The sequence below is a fragment of the Camelus bactrianus genome, chromosome 10 (assembly GCF_048773025.1).
Source record: "Camelus bactrianus isolate YW-2024 breed Bactrian camel chromosome 10, ASM4877302v1, whole genome shotgun sequence".
Classification (NCBI taxonomy): domain Eukaryota; kingdom Metazoa; phylum Chordata; class Mammalia; order Artiodactyla; family Camelidae; genus Camelus; species Camelus bactrianus.
The window spans coordinates 29936892-29957660 of NC_133548.1; the positions used below are offsets into that span (position 1 = coordinate 29936892).

Genomic DNA, 20769 nt, shown 5'->3' on the forward strand with positions numbered 1-20769 from the left:
TTCATCCTCCCATTCACAGAGGAGCAAGCTGACGACGTTTGCTGCTGCCTCTATTTTCCCACTATCCAGTCACCCTTCATGCCAAACTAGCTTTCAAGTCTATGTCTTCATAGAAATGACTCACTGTTTTCACCAAAGATTTCTACATCCTCCAACTAACTGGGCCTCTTTCTTGTCTTACCTGACTTCTTAGCAGTATTTTGCCCTGGTAACCACTCTTCCCTGTGACTCCTCATCTCTTCGTCTTCCACCTATGTCCAACTCCTTAAACCATCTGTTTTCCTTTCCTACTTTTATAGGTTCACTCCTAGGTTTATTTTTTCCCCCTCATTCTCTCTAGTGATTTCATCATAACCACGGTTTATGTTACCATCTATAATCTAAAAACTAAAGCATTTACCTTCAGTGTAGACTCCTCATTTGGGCTACATTGAGAAATAGAAGTAAAAATGTTTGAAATTTGTGTCTAGAGCCCAAATGAGGAATCTACACTGAAGGTAAATACTTTAGTTTTTATTTTGTATATTTTTATACTTTTGATTTTTTTACATAAGTTTTTTTTTCTTTCTGTAATGTGATAAATATGTTTCTTTAAAACCCTAGAATGTTTAACTAAAATAGCAAGAGTGGTTTATTTTTCGATAATGAGACTATGAGAGATATGCTTTTACTTCCTATTTTTCTTTTTTTTTTTTCTAGTGAATGTTGTTAATTTTATTGTTTCACTTGGAAAAAAAATTCTTTAAAGAGCATTTTAAAAAAAACCATTTGAAGAAAGGAAAGTTATGAGAGATAAAATGGCATTATATAATGATAAAAAGGTTGATTGTCCAAGAAGATATAACATTCTTAAACTGTATGTACCTAGTAATAGAGTCTCAAATTATGTGAGACAAAACTAGTAGAAATGTAAGGAGTAATAGATGAATCCACTATCTTCGTTGGAGACTTCAACACTCCTATATCAGAAATAGATCCAGCAGGCAGAAAACCAGCAAGGACATAGTTGAACTCAGTAATATCATCAATCAACTGAATATAAATGACATCTGTAGACTATTTTATCCAACAACAGAATACACATTTTTCTAAAGTTCACATGGACCATTCAGCAAAAAAGAGAATATTCTGGGCCATAAAATACACCTCAACGTATTTAAAAGAATGGAAACCATACAATGTGGTCTCTCAAACCACAGTAAAATTAAACTAGAAATTAATAACAGAAAGGTAACCTGAAAATCCCCAAATATATGGAGGTTAAACAACATACTTCTAAATAACACGAGACAAAGAAAAAAATCTCAGAATAAAAAATATTTTGAAATAAATAAAAATAAAAACACAATTTATCAAAATGTAAATTTTCAATATTTAGGACAGTGAAAGTAGTGCTTAAAGGAAAATTTATAGCATTGAATGCATATATTAGACAAAAAGAAAGAACTAAAATCAGTAATCTGAGTTTCCATCTTAGGAAATAGGAAAAAAGAGAGCAAATTAAACCCAAAATAAACAGAAGAAAAGAAAAAGAATTAGAAATCAATGAAACTTAAAACAAGAAATCAGTAGGAAAAAAAAAATCAATTAAACCCAAAGATGGCTCTTTGAAGAGATCAATGAATCAGTAAGACTCTAGCCAGGCTAAGAAAAACAGACAACATAAATTACCAATATCAGAAATGAAAGAAGAGACATGGAGATTAAAAGATTAGTTAAAAAATACTATGAACAACTCTAAGGCCACATTTAATAACCTAGATGAAATAAGCCAATTCCATGAAAGACACAATCTGTCAAAACTCACACAAAAGGAATATATCTGAATAATTCTATACCTATTAAAGAAATTGAGTTGGTAATTAACAACCTTCCAAAACAGAAGGCACCAGGCCCAGATGAGTATACTGATGATTTCCACCAAACATTTAAGAAAGAAGTTGTACCAATTCTCTACAATCTCTTGCAGAGTACAGATGCAGAGAAAATACTTTCTTACCCATTTTAAGAGGCCAGCATTATCCTAACACCAAAACCAGACAGAGATATTCAGAGAAAACAAAACTACAGACCAATGTATCTCATCAACATAGATGCAACATTTTCAACAAAATATTAGCAACAGAATCCAATAATGTATAAAAAATTATACACCACAACCAACTGAGATTTATCCAAGTATGCAAGGCTGGTTTAATATTTGAAAATTAATTAATGTAATCCATCTCACAAAAAGGCTAAAAGAAAAAAATCATATGATCATATTAATAGATACAAAAAGACATTTGACAAAATATGAAACCTGTTCATGATAAAAACTTGGAATAAACTAGGAATAGAAGGGAACTTCCTCAACTTGATAAAGAATATCTACAAAAAATGTTCAGCTAACATCATACTTAATGCTGAGAAACTAGAAGCTTTCCTAGTAAGATAAGGAACAAAGTAAGAATGTCCCCTCTCACCGCTCCTTTTCAACATCATACTGGAAGTACTAGCTAATACACTATGGCATGAAAAGGACCTACAAGGTATACAGATTGGAAGGAAAGGAATAAAACTGACTTCGTTCACAACTGACATGATCATTACACAGAAGATTCAAATAAATAGACAAAAAACAAACAAACAAGCAAACAAACAAAAAACCTACCTCTTGAAACCAATAAGCAATTATAGCAGGGTTGAAGGATACAAGGTTAATATATAAAAGTCAATTGCTTTCCTATATACCAGCAATGACCATATAGAATTTAAAATTAAAAGCACAATATCATTTAATTACCACCCCAAAGAATTAAATTCTTAGATGTAAATCAAATAAATACATGCAAGATCTGTATCAGGGAGACTATAAAATTCTGATGAATGTGATCAAAGAAGAAAGAACTAAATAAATGAAGAGATATTCCATGTACATGGATAAGAAGACAGTGTTATCAAGATGTCAGTTCTTCCCAACTTGATCTACAGATTTAAGGCAAGGACAATCAAAATTTCAACAAATTATTTTGTAAATATTGACAGGCTGATTATAAATTTTACATGAAGAGAAAAAAGACTCAGAATAGCCAATACAATGTTGAAAGAGAACAACAAAGTTGGAGGATTGATAACCTGACTTCAATACTTACTCTAAAGCTACAGTAATGATATTGGTGAATGAATAAGCATGTAGATCAATGGAATAGAATAGTGAGCTCACAATTAGACCCACATAAACATCAACCTGACTTATAAAAGTCAACTGATTTTTTGCAAAGGAGCAAAAGTAATGCAATGGAGCAAAGACAATCTTTTAAACAAATGGTGCTGGAACAATTGGACATTCACATGTTAAAAAAAATTAACCTAGTCACAGACCTAACACCTTTCATAAAAATTAAGTAAAAATGGATCACAGACCTAAATGTAAAATACAACAGTCTTAGGAGATAACATTTGAGATAATTCATATGACCTTACATATATAATTTATATGAGATAATTTACAGTGAGGACTTTTGAGAGGCAACATTAAGTGCAAATACATGAAAGAAATGATTGATAAGCTGGACTTCTGCTTTGCAAGAGACAATGCCAAGAGCATGAGAAGAAAAGCCATAGACTGGGAGAAAACATTTGCAAAAGATCCACTTAATAAAGGAATATTATCCAAAATATACAAAGAACTCTTAAAACTCAACAATAAAAAAAAACTCAATTAGAAAACAAGGCAAAGATTTTAACAGACAACTCACCAAAGAAGATACACAGATGGTAAATAAGTGTATGAAAAGATGTACCACATCACAAGTCATCAGGAAAATAAAAAAAAAATTTTAAAAATGAGATACCACTACACACCTATCAGAATGGCCAATGTCCAAGAATACCGACAATAGCAAGTCCTGACAAAGATATAAAGCAACAGAGAACTCTATTCATTGCTGGTGGGAATGCAAAATGGTACAGCTGTTTTGGAAGGTTGGAGGTATCTTACAAAATTGAACATACTATTACCATACAATAATCAATTCAATCCTTGGTATTTACCCAAAGAAGCTGAAAATATATGTCCATCCAAAACCTGCACAAGGATGTTTACAATAGCTTTATTCATACTTCCCCAAACTAGTAAGCAATGAAGGTGTCCTTTAATTGGTAAGTGAATAAATAAACTGTGGTATCTCCAGATAATGGAATATTATTCAGCACTAAAAAGAAATGAGCTGTACAGTCATGAAAAGACATTGAGCAAGCTTAAATGCATACCACTCAGTGAAATATGCCAATCTGAAAAGGCTCCATGCTGTATGATTTCACTTATATGACATTCTGGAAAACGCAAAACTATGGAGACTAAAAATATCAGGGGTTGGGGTGATGGACAGATTCAGAAGGAGAACACAGATAATTTTAGAGCAATAAAAATACTTTGTATGATACTATAATATGCATACATGTTATTACACATTTGTCCAAACCTATAGAATGTACAACACCAAGAGTGAACTGTAATGTAAACTATGCACTCTGAGTGATAAGGAGGTGTCAATGTAGGTCATCAATTGTAACAAATATATCATTCTGGTAGGAGATGCAGATTATAGGAGAGATTATGCATGTTGGAGGCTAAGGGGCATATGGGAAATCTCTGTATCTACCTCTCTATTCTACTGTGATCCTCAACCTGCTTTAAAAAATAAAGTCTTTTAATAAAGCATTAAAGAAACAGGATTAGGAAGAAACAGTTCCATTCACAGTTCCAAGCAAACTCTTTTCTTTCAACATTTTTTTTTCTTTTCATAGGGTTTTGTACTTTACATTGGTATAATCATTCCTTCTTCAATTTTTACAGTTATAAAAATAGTTATGCCCTTTGAAAAATATTTAAATTTATAGAAATGTATAGAGTAAAATAGGAATACATTTTTAAATGGGACTATACATTTGCATTTCTTTTACATTTGGGAGAAAATCGCTATACATTTTAAAAACTCATGCATTACACACTTGCATACTAAAACATAAATGATCATATCTCTTCCAGTATATTATATCACATAACTAATATTACTAAAGAACCTACCTCCTTTTCCAACATCAAGCCTTCTGCTCTTAGGTTCTTTTCAAATGTGTTTCTTTTGTCATATTGTATATTTGACTTTCGATAAACCAGGATGTAATCAATCCGTTTTTTGCCATCTTTGAATAGAAGTCCACTGGATGCTATGTAATTCATGTCATTCTGCAAACAAAGCAATGGTTGTTAGCAGTGTGGGTTAGACAAGCACACACATTTTGGTTTCATTGACTTCCATTTGAATGTTGGCAATCCAATATAAAAATGTCTTTACATTCCAATTATGAGATATGGAAAGATCATTTAAAAAATTTAAAATCTACAGCAAGAGACAAGCTAAAGAGTGATGTTCCAGGATTTGAAATCAGGCAGACACCAGAACAGAACATGGATCCCCCTGATGTTAGCATCAAAATGCATATGTTTTACTCAGTAAGATTCTATAAAAATGATACCAGCTTACACATGTTGAACATTTTCTCAAAATCAGGCCCAGACATAAATGCTTTACATGTTTTATCTTATTTAATACTCAAACTTGCACTTCGAAGATAAAGACACTGGCACTTAAACGTAAGTACTGAGAACTGAAATTAACATAATTTCCTATATTAAATAATACTCAGACCAGACATTATTTTCCTAAACCCATGTTCAACAACAGTAAACCAAACAATAATTCTGAGCTTCTTGCTCCAAGAAATACTTGCTCTCAAAATATAAGACTATGCTTCAACTAACATAGCGTCTTTTCAAGACTAATCACTTGCTTTTTAAGACTGCTTAAAGGCCCTCAGCTTGCTGTGCCCACCTATCCCAGCTGTTTTCTAGAACAGCCCAGGTCCTAGAACCCTTTGAAATCTCCCCTGACTTCATCTTCTTAAAATACTAGTAAAAGACTCAGATGGTATCCTTATTTACTATAGCTTTAATGAAATCAGTTTTATCGATTAACAGATTTTCCTGATGGTCTCTTTTGAGGGGGTGGCACTTGGTCAATATACTGTTCAACATTATTGATGAGCCAGGACTTGAATCCAGTTTTGATTCCAGGTTCGTGTTCTTAGCTATTATATACGTCGTCCTCCTTTCTCCATATTTTCTATCAAACTATTTGAACATCTGTACCAGCTCTTTATTCCATTTTTCCCAAACAGGCATTCTCGAAATTTTAAAAATGTCCTAATATTTGGGGAGGTATCTGACAATGTCAGACAAAGGCATCTCAAACTTCTTTAGAGAAGCTTGCTTGGAACATATATGCAGCTCAAGGTAAAAAAAGTGAGGACCAGAGTAACCTGATGGCCAAGGAGTCATAGATATCTGAGAGACTGTCATCCTATAGAGACAGGTTAGGCTGCCTCAGGAACTCTGGATTTTTAGAAAGAATAGGTTCAAAGTGTGTAAATTCAGGGTACTAAAGATTCCCACGTCTAGGGGCAAGAAGACTTTGCACAGCATTTTCTTCAGTGAATGATGAAGTTTTGAGATCCCAAGGATTATTTTATTGGGTATCATAAAATGACTAAGTAACCAACTCCAGCAGAGTCACCAAGGCCTCGTCATTGCATAATAATGTTAATAACAGCTATCACTGATTGATCACTTTCTATGGTGCCAGACAACATGCCAGGTGCTTTATGAGGTTAATTTAATTATCATAATTCATTAAGGTAGATACTGACTTGAGTACACAGAAGCCAAAGAAGCCATGACATTCCAGATGTCATGGAAAAGATAATAGTGAAGCTAGGACTTTCATCTATATACTAGGTATTTATAGGCAGTATTAGAAGGTTAACCCCACAAAAGGTCATTACAGCTCCTATAGGATAGAGATAATGAGGATTTATGGGCACAGAAGACAAAATTAACTTCAGACTTAGGAGTGCTTCCACCTCCACCACTCCATAGATTTCTCTTGTCAAGGTCACCAATGACATACTCAATTGATACGTTCAATCGTCAATTTTCTATCCTGTTCTTACCTTACCTTTCAGTAGTCTACTCACTCACTCCTCCTTAAATTATTTTTTCTTTTCACTCACAGGACGTCTAATTTATTTGGATTTTCTCTTGTTTAGATGGTTCCTTGTTCTTAGCTTTCGATGATTGCTCTCTTCTTCTGAATTGTTAAAGGACCAGTCATTGGCCTTCTATATCTGCATTCCCTTCCTTGAGATTTTTGTCCAGTCTCATGGCTTTAACTAAACATCTATATGCTGACAACTACATAATTAATATTCATAGGGTTATGTATCCAACTGCCTTCTTGATTTCTTCACCTGGATGTCTAATGTACATCTCACAGTTAACTGTCCAAAATAGAATTCATTATTTTCTCCAAGCAGCTGTTTCCCCAAATCTTCTTTGTTCTGGTTGGTTGCAAATCTATCCCTTTAATTGATTGGATTAAAAATCTTGAGTCATCTTTATCTCCTCTCTTCACCCATTTAACACTCAAATCATCAGAAAATTCTTCAAGATAGATTTAGACTCTGACCACTTTCTAATACCTTCATTACCTCTGGTGGAAGCTAGATCATCTACTGACTACACTGTTGTAATATTCTGACTCATCTCCTAGCTTCTATCTTTGCTCCTCTAGAGTCTGTTCTCAACATGACAGTTGAGACACTTGAGTGTTCCTCTATGTTATAAATTACATAATGTCACTCCTCTCCTCAAGACCCTCTTGTTGCTTTCCAGGCCACTCTTGATTCTACTTTTCCTAATCTGTTTTCCCATAGCACCTGTTAAATTCCAACATGTTATATATCCCTAAATTATTTATTAATTTTCATTTGTTTACGGTCTGTCTTATTCTACTGGAATACAATTTTATGAAGGTAGTCAATTTTTACTGTTTTATTTCACAGATTATTTCAAACATCTAACCCAGGATCAAACACAGTCAGTGTCAATGCATATATGTGTGAAGAAGGAAGGAAGGAAAGAAAAAAAAGGAAGGAAGGAAGAAGGGAGGGAGGGAGGGTAAAAGGGAGGAAGGAAAGAAGGGAGGGAAGAAGGGTGGGAAGGAAAAGAAGGGAAAAATCCATAATTAGATGTATCCAGGTAGGGCTAACCTCAAAAATACAAGGCCAAGAAAATATCATATGGTCATTTCTCATCCTCTTCTCACCAATATTTAATAAGTCAAATTACAGTAAGTTAAGATAAATAATCACAAAACTATAGCAGAACTGAAATAGCCATGGTTTGCCCCTTGTTTTGTACATATGGCCCACTGCCTCCAGGCATCTCCATGGTAATCTAAATAAGGATTGGGCTAAAATAAGATTATATAAAATTTTTCTCTGCATTTTCTTCTGTTTGAAGGAAATGATCCTCTCCAGTCCAGCATTAAATATCATCTGAATCTTTTACTAGAAATTATATATTTAGTCACAGGTGAGGGCAAAAATCTTTCAGTGGGAAGACCCAGAAATAGAAGATAAGATAATTTAAAAAAAAATTTTATATGCTTTTCATATTTTAAGAGATTGACTGAAAGTGAAACCCTGATAGCTATTGTTATCCACTACTCTAACACTGAGTGAGCAAAATAAATGTTAAACTTGCCCAGAGAAGCAGCTGCCTTACTATTAAAATAAAATCTACATCTCTGTACAGTAAGTGACCTTAGGTATTTTTCACAAATTTCATCTCTGTCTGCATAAACATGTTCATAATCAAGCTCTATTAACTAGCATTCTAATTTATAATATAATTATTCTATCAATTTAAAGTTATTAATAATAAGTTCTACCAGTTTATCAGGCAAAATGAAAAGTAGTTATCAAAATGGTAATAAAGAAGCATGGCGAGATTTGGAAATCTCTGAATTATGTATAAAGAGAATAATATCAGTTCCATATAATTTTAAGGTTGAGTATTATATTTTATTTTAATACATATATGGCAACCATTAACCAGGATGTTGATTAACCCATGTTCAAACCTGTTGCCTAAAGTAGAATTGACAGGAAATTTAGTAGATATATCATTGTATCTAGACACCAAAAGAACAATTTCTTTGTTTGATATAATGGCTGTTCACACATGAAATCAAGACTCATTTCTTATCTGGTACAGTGAAATGCTTTACAATTACAGTGAGGAATGCATTCAATTTAATACCAGATTTTTCTTGTTTATTGTTCTCAGAAGACAGAATAAAACTATCTTTTCTCAGAGACCCTGGGAAGCAGAACATCCGTCAGATATGTAATCTTTTAACAGTTTTAAAAACAACTCAATTACTTAAGGCATTGCAAACCATGAAGCTCACATATTTTCAGAAAAGCTAGTCTTCCTAAAGAATATCTTGAGAATATGCAAGTTATGGCTCAGGTTTGCAAAGATTTTAGTACATTTGCAAACAGCAACAAAATTCTGCCTCTTTGTATGAGAACATATTTTAGGGTGTTCCTCAAATAAAAAATTATGACAATTACTGCTTGTTTGTGAGATGCACATTTTTTTCTAGTATTTATGCTTCTCAATCTAACAAGCATTTATTGAACACCTAATGTGTGCTAGGTGTTGTGTTAAACTCTAGAGATAAAAATAAGAACACATTGAATACTTTCAGAGATTTTAGAACACATATGGAATGATGGGCATGTAAACGTTTAGTTACAATGCTATCTACCATGTGCAGTAATAGAGGTCTGAGCTACAGAGTTGAAGAATGACAGGGGGTAGCCAGAGAAAAACTGATTAACGGGTGCCAGAAGCCATCAAGGGTCAAAATTGGACTTCCTTTGCCATAATATGTAGCATGAAAGAATATACTCATCCCAATATGCATGGGTCTCGGGTGCTACTAGTATCTGCTCCCACCCACAACGTTCCTTTTATCCAAACTTTAGTATTTGGATGCAACTAATTATTGCCATTATTATTTCGGTTTTTGTCTAGATTTACAGAGAGAGGCACAGGTGGGGCAGAGGGAGCAGGGCGTGACTCTGGAGCGCTCAGAAAACCGCACCTCTTGAGAAGAACAGTGGATGCTCAGTTTCGTAGGCTGTGTGGCCTCGCAGCCCAAAGTTAAGGACAGACCATGGGCTAGGTTAGCTCTATTTTCCTCCATAATGTGGGTGCCATGAGGCTGCTTTCAGTTAATAAGGCCACGTGTCTGTGTTTCAGGCTTGTGTTCCTTAACGCTATCCTACAAATCTCCAAATAATAAAAACTTTTCCCATTAGTTTCCAGCAGTGGTGTTCACTGTTGTGTTTCTGTGTCCTTTTCTGGCAATCTCTAATGGAAAGCTAGGAGATGGCAGTCTAGATGCTGTTAGTCTGATGCCACATTTTACTTGGAAGTTCTAGCTTTGTACTCCTTAATTAGAGAGACAGCCAAACAGCCTTGGTATGCAACTATAATTTATTTCAGAGTTAAAACCATCACTTGTATTAGCTCTTATTATGACCTTACCTATTATAGGGAAAAAAAAAGGTTTTTAGTATGTTTTTTCATTCCAGACAAATGAAAAGCAGTTTTGTCAAGAAAGTCACATATTTACAACAACAAAACAATCCCTATTAAAAAAAAAAAACTAACAAAAATACATCACATGCTGTGTGGTTCAGAAGAAATTCCACACATGGGTGGAAATTTAGTAAGTGCTACCAGATTAATTAAAATTCTGGTTTTCCTTTTCTTTTTTTTTTTTTTTCGTTTAGAGCAGAGAAAGGTTTATTGCAGGGCAGAGAAAGGAAGAAGGGGCAGCTCATGCCCAAGAAAACCTTGAACTCAAAATTCTGGTTTTTCTATCAGTAAACTTTTCATTTTAAAATGGTGCTTATAGAAGAAAAATGTTGTAATTTTCTAAGTGTCTTGGGGGATTAAAAAGTATATTAATATATATATATATAAATTTTAATGCAAGTAGCTTAACTTAAAATATACCAGAAATCGAATTACTATTCAAATTTTTCTTTGCAAATCATCTTTAATTATGAGTCTGCTGAACCTCAGAAAATCTGACCTCAGTGCTATGCAGTGTGGCTTCACTGCCGGAAAAAACCTGGCCAGGCTCATCTTACTGCCTCCTTAACAGAAGGTCAACTCTACTTCTAGTTCACATCGTCATCAAAAATACAAATCCTCTCTAAATCAGTTAACTCCAGAGTACTCTTATTACAAGGATACATCTCTAAATGATTGTATTCCAGCTCCTCTTTTCAATCTGGCAGAAATAACTGCTGTTTAAGAAAAAAGTAACTAACTAATATTTAATGAAATACTACAACTACATAGTAATATACACGCTCTGTGTATATTAACACATTTCATACTCACAAAAACTGAGAGATAGATACTATTTTTCCCATTTCACAGATGCTTAAATTGAGGCAGACTATCAAATAGATGGAAAGGTTTTGCATTCTGCACATTTTCAGCTATTGCTGAGAAATGAAACCAAAAGGTCCTGGAAAGCATCATGCATTTTATATCATTTTTATTATTACCACTGAAGTTGCTTCCTGTGGAAATACAACATTTTTAATAATTTTAATGAAAAAAATTATAAGAACAATTCATTTGCCGAATTAGCTCTCTAACCTAGTACTACTAGCCACAGAGATACATTATCTCTATCTAATGCTAGATTGATTCAGTAGTCATAACTACAGCTAACACTTATCACAGCTTTTCTATATGCTGAATGTTTAGCCAAGCACTTATACATACCAACTAATTTAATCTTTGTAAGAATCTGGCATGTCATTTCTAACATTTCTGAATTAGCCTAGGTAACAGCGGGTTACAACGCCCAGGTCAGCGAGTCAGTCAGCTGGAGTGTGGACTAGAATTCGGGCAGTCTGAGATGAATTTTACAACGCCTCTGCTCAGTGAGACGTTATTCCTATTTTCATCTTCCTCTTTTCACCCGGCTCTTGTTCCGTATTGCATGTGTGTATTTCATAATTGTGGCATGTCACAGATTAAAAGTCATTACTAATCATGGAATTCAATCGATTTACAATTAATATGGCATTGATTTCATCAACTCCAGAGACAGCTTGTGGATATCTTGGCAGCAGGGCCTCCACACGTGATCGGCTTACTATTTAGCAGGCAATGCCACACTGACTTTAAAAAACAATATTTTAAGATTCACAAAATTATACATCTCTCAAGGAACCTAAGTGGCGCCTTGTCGCCCAGGTGCAGAAGGCTCCCTCTGAGACCTGGTGGATAACAGTATACAGGGGGCGTAAGGCACAGAAAACAGAGAGGAGTGTTATTCTAGGTTGATTGTCCTTTCAGAGGCACAGCTAAGGCAACAAGGTGGGCTGAGAGCAGGATCAGACGCCAGCCATACAGCTTCTTCTCTGGTGGCAGCCTAAGAGCCACCTGTCCCACCTGGGATTCCACAGGGGTTCTCTTCCCCTCGCTCTCACTTGAGACTTAGTGGATGCCCAAGCTGTGGCTCTGTGTAACCCCCAGATTAAGGAATGAGGTTTGGGGGAAGCAGGTCAGTGCCTCTTCCTTCTCACTGCTTGTGCTTCTTGGGAAGACAGGGTAGGAAGCGAGCCACTGCCTCCCACCATGGCCTAGAGGCAGGTGCAAATGGGTTCCACAGCCTCTCTGCCCACAGGATATGTAACTGCTGGGACAAAGCTGTTGGCTCCAAATGGTAGCTTCACATTTTATATATTTAACAAAACAGAACAATAACAAAGCACCATAAACATTCCAGACTTTAATCTTGACCTAGATCTAATTCTTTTTCCCTCTCCTGGGGAGAAGACGTTTAGAGGCAAAGAGACATGTGGGAAAGGGTAGGACTAAAGACTGCTGTTCTTCCTATTGCTTGGTAACTTCACACAGTTCAGTTTCATGGCTTGTTTTTAAATCATACTAATTTTGTTTTCAGCTTTAGAAATGACTGAGTTGCCAAGTGAAAGAAGTCAGTTTGAAAAGGCTACATACTATACGATTCCAACAATGTGACATTCTGAAAAAGGTAAAACTATGGGGACAGCAAAAAGATTACAGGTTGCCAGGCATTTGGATTTTTAGGGTACCGCAACAACTATGAACGACACTATAACATGGATCCATGATATTATAAACTTGTCCTAAGTTACAGAATGTACATCACTCAGAGTGAACACTAATGTAAACTACAGACTTGGGGTGATGATGATGTGTTAAAGTGGGCTCATCAATTGTAACAATGTATGCTCTGGTGGGGGATGCCAATAATGAAAGAGGATGTGTGTGTGTGGGAGCAGAAGGTATATGGGAAATCTCTGATTTTTTGCTCGATTTTTCTGTGAACCTAAAACTGCTTAAAAAATGTGGTTTTTAAAAGTTGTTTTAAGGCTAAGTTAAAAGTCATGTAGCTGACAAGCTACTTTGTGTCTCTTATTGCCACTTCCTTAGCAATATTAGTTAAATTTATATCTTGGGGGAAAAAAGAGATAACTTTAAGTCAAAGAAAGTATCAAAAATAAAAGCGAAGGACTATATTTGTTTTCATTTAGCTGCACAATTCTTTTTTTCCAATATGACAATGTATTTGTTCAATAAATATTATTTTACATACATATATATATACACACACACACACAAACACTATGTGATAGGAATGCTTGTAGGCTTTGAGAATACAGCAATGCACAAGGCAAAACACGAGGTTATAGCCTGAAAGGCACATATAGTAAAGAAATACATGATATAATCCAGAGAGTGACAAGCACTATGCACAACTAAGTTATGTGCATTAAAGGAACATCAGTAAAGGCCATGTTAGATTATTTTAATAATCTAAAGCAAATCCTTTTCTTTTAGTAGATAGAAATAAAAATGTGGGGTTTGCAGTTGGGGCAATAAGATTCGAGTTACAGATATCGGTCAAATTTCTTTTTCTATAAAAGGGAAAGGTTCGATAGTTCACATGGTTATTGTGAAGGGAGGATTAAGTAAGGCAAGGTGCATCAGTAAGATGGTCTCTTGTTTATTTGAACATCCCATAACTGAACTTAAGACACAGTGAATGTATGTTAAATGAGACAATGCATAAATGACAGGAGTAAAAATTATGCAAAATATTATAAACAGGCTTATTATTATTAATAATATTATTATTATGTGATTATTAAGTCAGAATATAGAGGAGAGGGAGAAGATTCTAAAGAGGGGAGCCTTTGTGTAGCCAGGGAAGTGTGTAAATACAAAAAAAGTGTTCTTAGAAAATATAGCTTCTTAAAGTAAAGAGACTCATAAGATTAGGCCATTGAATTTTTGTCCAACTGAACACTTGGAATTGTGCTGATAGAGCATCTTGTTAACTGAATGTTTATTGAATTGATTCAATGAATGCTTATGCGTTATACAAAATTAATTTACTCAAAACTTCAAATCCATTTTGGTCAGTCAGACAGAGCATATTGTTATTATATTTTTCCTTGTCCTGCTAACAAGCAGCTGCTGGTGTATCTCAGTTAGATTAAGAATTTTCAGTCTGGTCCATTATTGATATGCCAGAAATTCATGCAAGAGGTTGCATTCTAACGTATCAGAATACTGTATCTTACACTAAGTGTATTAGTTATCTATTGCTGCATAAAAAACTTACCACAAACTTAGGCACTTAAAACAATGCAGATATATTATCTTACATTTCTGTGGGTCAGGATTTTAGGCATGGCTTAGTGGGATCTTTTGCTGACAGCCACACAAAGCTGCGAAGTGTCAGCAGGGCTGTACTCCCCTCTTCAGGCTTGACTAGGGAGAATCCACTTCCAAGATAACCTAGACTCTTGATAGAATTCATCTTTGTGGCTAAGGAATGAGTATGTGAGTTTTTTCCCGGTAGCTGGAGGCCACTCTCAGCTTCTAGAAGCTTCTTACTCTCCCTTGACATGTGGGCACTCCCATGATGGCAGCTTACTTAACCAAACAGACAAGAAGAGTCTGCAGAGTGAGCTGGCTAGCAAGGCAGAGTCTTACGTAGAGCAGCAGAGTCGCAGAAGTGACACCTCATCTCCTTTGCCTTACTCTAGTGTCTAGAAGCAAGTCACAGGGGAGGGATGATACAAGAGTGTGAACACCAAGAGTCGGAGATGATTCAGGCCATCCTAGAGGCTGCCTGCCAAAGTAAGGTTTGTGAATTAGACAAAAGTTAACAATCAGGTTTGTAAGATTAAAAGGTTGGTTTTAAACAGTAATCTTATGAAAGACAGTGTGAAGGGAGGAAAGCTTATGGTCTCATTCACCAAACTCCTCAGTGAACAACTGGGGGGGTAATATATCAGTTTGGAAAATGTCAGGAGGAAATAAGGGGAAACTACGGAAATGAAAGGATCGAGATTTACTCATGGTTCTATCCCTGCTGATGTGTCTTCAGACAATCAGCTTTTCCTCTCCGTTGCTCAGTTCCCCCACCATGAATCAAACAGTGGTGCTAAAACAAGAAAGCGCCCTTGTAGCTGTGACTTTCATGATGCTCTTCTTTTTTTCCAAATATTTCTCCAAGAGGCTGGTTTTTTTTTTTTTTTTAACATCTCCCAGGTTTCTCAATTAACTTTGGCTAGGGTTTTTATTTCCACACAGAATGATGTTCACATAACTACCTGGCAGCCGAATTCATCCCTAAAGTGATCCAAAGGTCTTTTCAGGGAAAACTAAATGACAGTAGAGATCTGTTTTACTTCCACCTGAGTGAGCGCCTTTACCATCATGAAGGAGAAAACAGGAAACAAGGGCTGCTCTCATTCCAAAATAAAAGCGGTCTCCGTTCAATGACGTCAAATTTCACAAATCAGCTGGAATACAAAGCGCGCACTTTGGAATGCAGCGCCCCCTTTTGATCAAGGAAGTAAAGTCTGAAGTGGGACATGCAGAGAGGTAAAATCCTCCTAGTAAAACCTAGCACTATTTTCAGAAACAGAGCATAAAAATAGGAAAGCAGGGCTGTGATTCCAGCAACACGGCAAACAGATCATTTCAAAACCTTCATGCAATAAAACACCCAGAAGTGACAGATGAAATAAAACACACATCTTTTGAAATTCATAGAGGAGGTAACAGGAAAGCATGTAAAGATGATATTGGAAAATGGGGCACGAGAAGGTGGTCGTGTCCCAGGTCTCCGGCGAATGCACCTGGCCAAGTCAGAGTCCTTGGCTTTGCACAGGAAAGAATTCAAGAGCGAGACACAGCTGAGTGAAAGTAGATTTATTCAGAGAGATACATACTCCATAGACAGAGTGCAGGCCATCTCTGAAGGCCAGAGAGTCCACAACACATTGAAGGGTGTGTGTGTGTGTGTGTGTGTGTGTGTTTAGTTTAAAGTAAAAGTAGATACACACTCCACAGAGTGTGGGCTGTCACTAAAGGCGAGAGAGAGCAAGAGGCTGGGGGCGGCCCCAGAGCATGGGGTTGTTTAGGAAAGAGAGATCGGCCAGGAGGCGTGGGAGTGGTTAAAGTAGAAGTAGATACACACCACATAGACAAGGGTGTGGACTGTCTCAGAAGGCAAGAGAGCAACCACGAGGGGCAGGATTGTTAGTTTTTATGGGCTCTGTAACTTCATATGCTAACAAGCAGGAGGATTATTCCAACTACTTTGGGGAATGGGCAGGGATTCCCAGGAATTGGGCCCCACTCACTTTTTGACCTTTTACAGTCAGCCTAGGAACTGCCATGGCAACTGTAGGTGTGTCATTTAGCATGCTAATATATTACAGTGATCGCATAATGAAGCTCATGGTCTACTGGGAGTCAAATCTTCAATTACTGTGTCATTTTTTTTAACGGTTATGCCCTGCCCTGTTCCCTCCTGTCTCAAAAATCTAGCTCCCAGGTAGAAAAAAAGAGGTAGAAAACCATAACACATGCTGGCAAGTCTATAGTGTGGTTATGCTGGGTAAGATCTAGAAATTAATAACAAAAATAATAGCAATGATACTGGAAACAAACATTTATAAATTAAAAATAAAACATCTAAATAACTAGTAAGGTAAAGAAATAAAATTCAAAGAGAGCTACAAAATACTGAAAGTGAAAGTATCGTCTCTTTAATAAGTGATACTGATTCAGATGATTCAGATTCCATATGAGAAAGATTAATTTGAACCCTACTTTACATTTGACAGACTTTTAGAATTGGTATTCAAACATTAAGTCTAGTCCAGAGATGACTCATAAATTTATGATCAGCTGACTGTCAACAAAAGTGCCAATGTAATTAGTTGGGGGGAAAAAATGATCTTTTCAAAAAATGATGCTAGGGCAACTGTATATCCATGTGCAAAAGAAGTTGTACCCCCATCTTAAACCATACACAAAAACTAACTCAAAATGGATCATAGACCTAAATGTAACAGAGAAAACTATAAAATTATTAGACTAAAAACATGTGAGTAAATTTTGGGGACCTTGGGTTTATAGGTTATGATTGCTTAGGTACAACAGCAATAGCACAAGTAAGAAACAAACAAAAAGACAGAAGGATTTGAATAGAGATTTCTCCCACTAAGATACATAAATGGCCATGTGCACATTCAAATATTTTCAACACAATGAAAGTTATACAGAAATGTAACTCAAAACCACAGTGAGATACTTTTTTTTTCAACCATTATGATGGCTATAATCAAAAAGACAAAAATTAAACCAGTATTGACAAGGATGCAGAGAAACTGGAATCCTTTTACATTGCTGGTGGGGATGTAAAATAGCAGAGAAGCTTTGGGAAACAGTTTAGCAATTACTCCTAATGTTTATGTGTACACGTAGAGTCACTAAGTCATCAGTTTCACCTCTAGGTATATACCCAGGAAAATGAAAATGCACATCCACACAAAAACTTGTACCTGAACATTCATAGCAGCATTATTTATAATAGTAAAAAAGAAGAAACAATGCAGTGTCTACCTGATAAATACATAAATAAAACATGGTAGTATCCACACAACAAAATATTATTCAGCTTTAAAAAAGAATTAAATATTGACACATGCTACAACATAGATGAACCTTGAAAATATTATACAAAGTGAAAGAAGCTAGTAACAAAAGATCATATATTACATGATTCTATTTATATAAAATTCAATAGCAGGTAAATACATACAGAATATAGATTAATCATTTCCTAGGATTGGAGAAATGAGTAGAATGGAAAGGAACTGCTAATAGGCACAGAGTTTTTTGGGGGGAGACAAAATATTTTTAAATTATATTGTGCTGATGATTATACGTGCTATGAATATACTAAAAACATTAAATTGTGCACTTTAAATGGACCATGAATTATATGGTGTGTGTATTTTATCTCAATAAAGCTTTAAAAATCAATTACAGATGGATTATTGATTGTGAACTACATAAGAATATAGCTTCTAGACGCTAACATAGGAACTCAGAGTAGGCGAATATTTCTAAAACAGGACACAAAAAGAGAAAGAGGAATAAATTTGCCTACATTGCATGTAAAAGCATCTGTTCATCACAGGAAGACTCAGTATTGTAAAAATACCCATTATCTCACATTCATCCATAAAGTTCATATCATTTAAATGTAGATCTCAACAGAATTTGTATATAACTTAACAAGCTAATCCCACCATTTATATGGAAGGTCAAAGCATCTTTGGAAAAGATAGTGAGGAATTGCTCTGTCAAGTTGAGGCAAGAGTAGAAATCAGAAATGGAGAGGTAAGCTGCATACCTGAGAACTTATGTTGCTTTTACCACCAAGGACTTTTGCAGATCCTACAAATGTAGACTTTCGTATTAGCACTGACTTGTGTGGTGGGTGCGAGGGACACAACGGTGAACGAGCCAGACAGCCCAGTCTGTGGAGATATTTTTAGGACACCTCACTAGTAAGTGTACTTAAAATATTAAGATACTCCTTTCTTTTGGCTCTGAATTCATAACAGATGAGAGGCAGGCAGATGACTAAAAAGAATGGGAAACTCAACACAGAGAAGGTCGAATTATACAAGGGCAGGTTGAATTTATTTGCAGTTTTGCAAATGCAAAATACAAGTGTCAAGTCAAAATATAGAACAGGGAAAAGATTATCTCTGAAACACGGGAATGGCCCGGAACATTGCCCTGGTCAAAGGCTACTGTTTCACTTGAATATTTAACTTGAAATGGCAGACCAAAGTTTCTGGCAGTGAATAACTGCTTAGTTTCATCATCATTGTCCTTGATCACAAGTGGCAATTAGGAAAATTCACATAATGCTCCAAAGTAAACTATTAGGTGTTTTTCATCAATCACATACTCTAAGAAGGTAGAGAATAAAATCTCCCATAACCTTCACACCAAGATGGGTTTGATCTGATGAGAAATACATTGATTCTCTTGCAGAAAAAGCGGAGCCCTGGGTTATGTTCCCCACATTTGCAGAAAATCATTTTTTATGATCCAGGAGTCCTATGTTCCTCTTTCCTTCTCCCTAAAAGCTCTATCCCCATAAGACAAGAATCTCTTGAGACCCAGCGAGACAAAGAATTATCAAGCAACTCTTCTTGCTAATATCATAAAGCAGATGACCCTTCACATTGGCTACAAATAATCTACTCAGAGTAAAAATGAATCAGGTCATGTTGGAAATTGTGGAAAGTTAGCGCTGAAAATATATCAGAGACTATGAATGCCTGTTTTACCATAAGCTTTGTTCTTTCCAGTACCAGAGTTACTCTTGCTGCTAAAATTTAGATATTTATCAAGAGGTAGAAAGATGAACTCTCCGAGGCCCCCGTGGGTGTCGTTCAAGTTTACGGCCCTGGCTGTTGACTCATGTGTAGATTTCTCTAGTGTTGGTAGTTTAGTTACCTAACCTACAGAAGGGTGAGTTAAGACAAAACTAGTGGTTTTTAACTCATCTTTGGTAAAAGGCACTATCTTGAGAAAAAAGGCACATACTTATATAGTAAGATAATTATACATACAATTTCAGTGAGTTCATGGATTCCCATAACTCATGTGGAAGCCCCCATGGGGCTCCCTGGACACCAGGCTAAGAACTTTCTGGATCAAACAGTCTCAGAATCCTCCCAGTTAAGAACACCTGAGACTGTAAACTAACCCCACCTTGGCAAGCCTTGGCAGAAAGGAGCTGGATCTTTCACAGCAAGTCCTCCGAGTACTTTGGAAGCCCAACAGCTAAACTAACCGTGTGGCCGTTTGAGTTTATAAGAGAAACGCGAGCTAGTGAAAGTGCCCAATATCTCTTTTCCTCTACTCATCCTTCCTTTCTGGATACGATGAGAAACCAGCACACAACAATGTTTCGTGTTTGAAGCCAAGGTAAGTGGAGGCGTTGTATTTCTTTAATACTGTGGCAACAACAGGACTTTAAGCTGGAGCAGCAGAGATGAAGCCCCACTTCTACTTCTTATCTTGTGTTAGTGTGCACAAATAATTACATTTTTAGCATCTTTATTTACACAATGGTAAAAATAAGGTCTATTTATTTCTCTGCAAAATTGTGAAGACGGTGGCTGATGTGTATAAAATAACTAGCGTGAGTGCCAGACTTCTTAGGTGCTAGATAAGTGACAACTGTCATCTGGGAAGTGATTAGACAGGTTACAATATGGCATTGTTTCTCAAACTTTACTCACATATCTTTATTTTTTGCCATAGCACAGATGACTTATTTAATATTTTTCCTTAGTTTGCACTCTTGATAAAAAATAGCCTTTGCCAACATAATGTTAACC

The 20769-nt window shown here is 35.8% G+C and overlaps 1 protein-coding gene across 1 annotated transcript in view; it reads right to left on the reverse strand.

Annotated features, from left to right (window-relative positions):
• Positions 1–20769, reverse strand: part of ANO3 (anoctamin 3) — a 360586-nt gene that overhangs the window by 120130 nt on the left and 219687 nt on the right. Inside the window, exon 6 of the mRNA XM_045523788.2 lies at positions 5072–5230. Within this exon, the coding sequence (XP_045379744.2) occupies positions 5072–5230 (159 nt within the window). The remainder of the gene's footprint in view (positions 1–5071; positions 5231–20769) is intronic.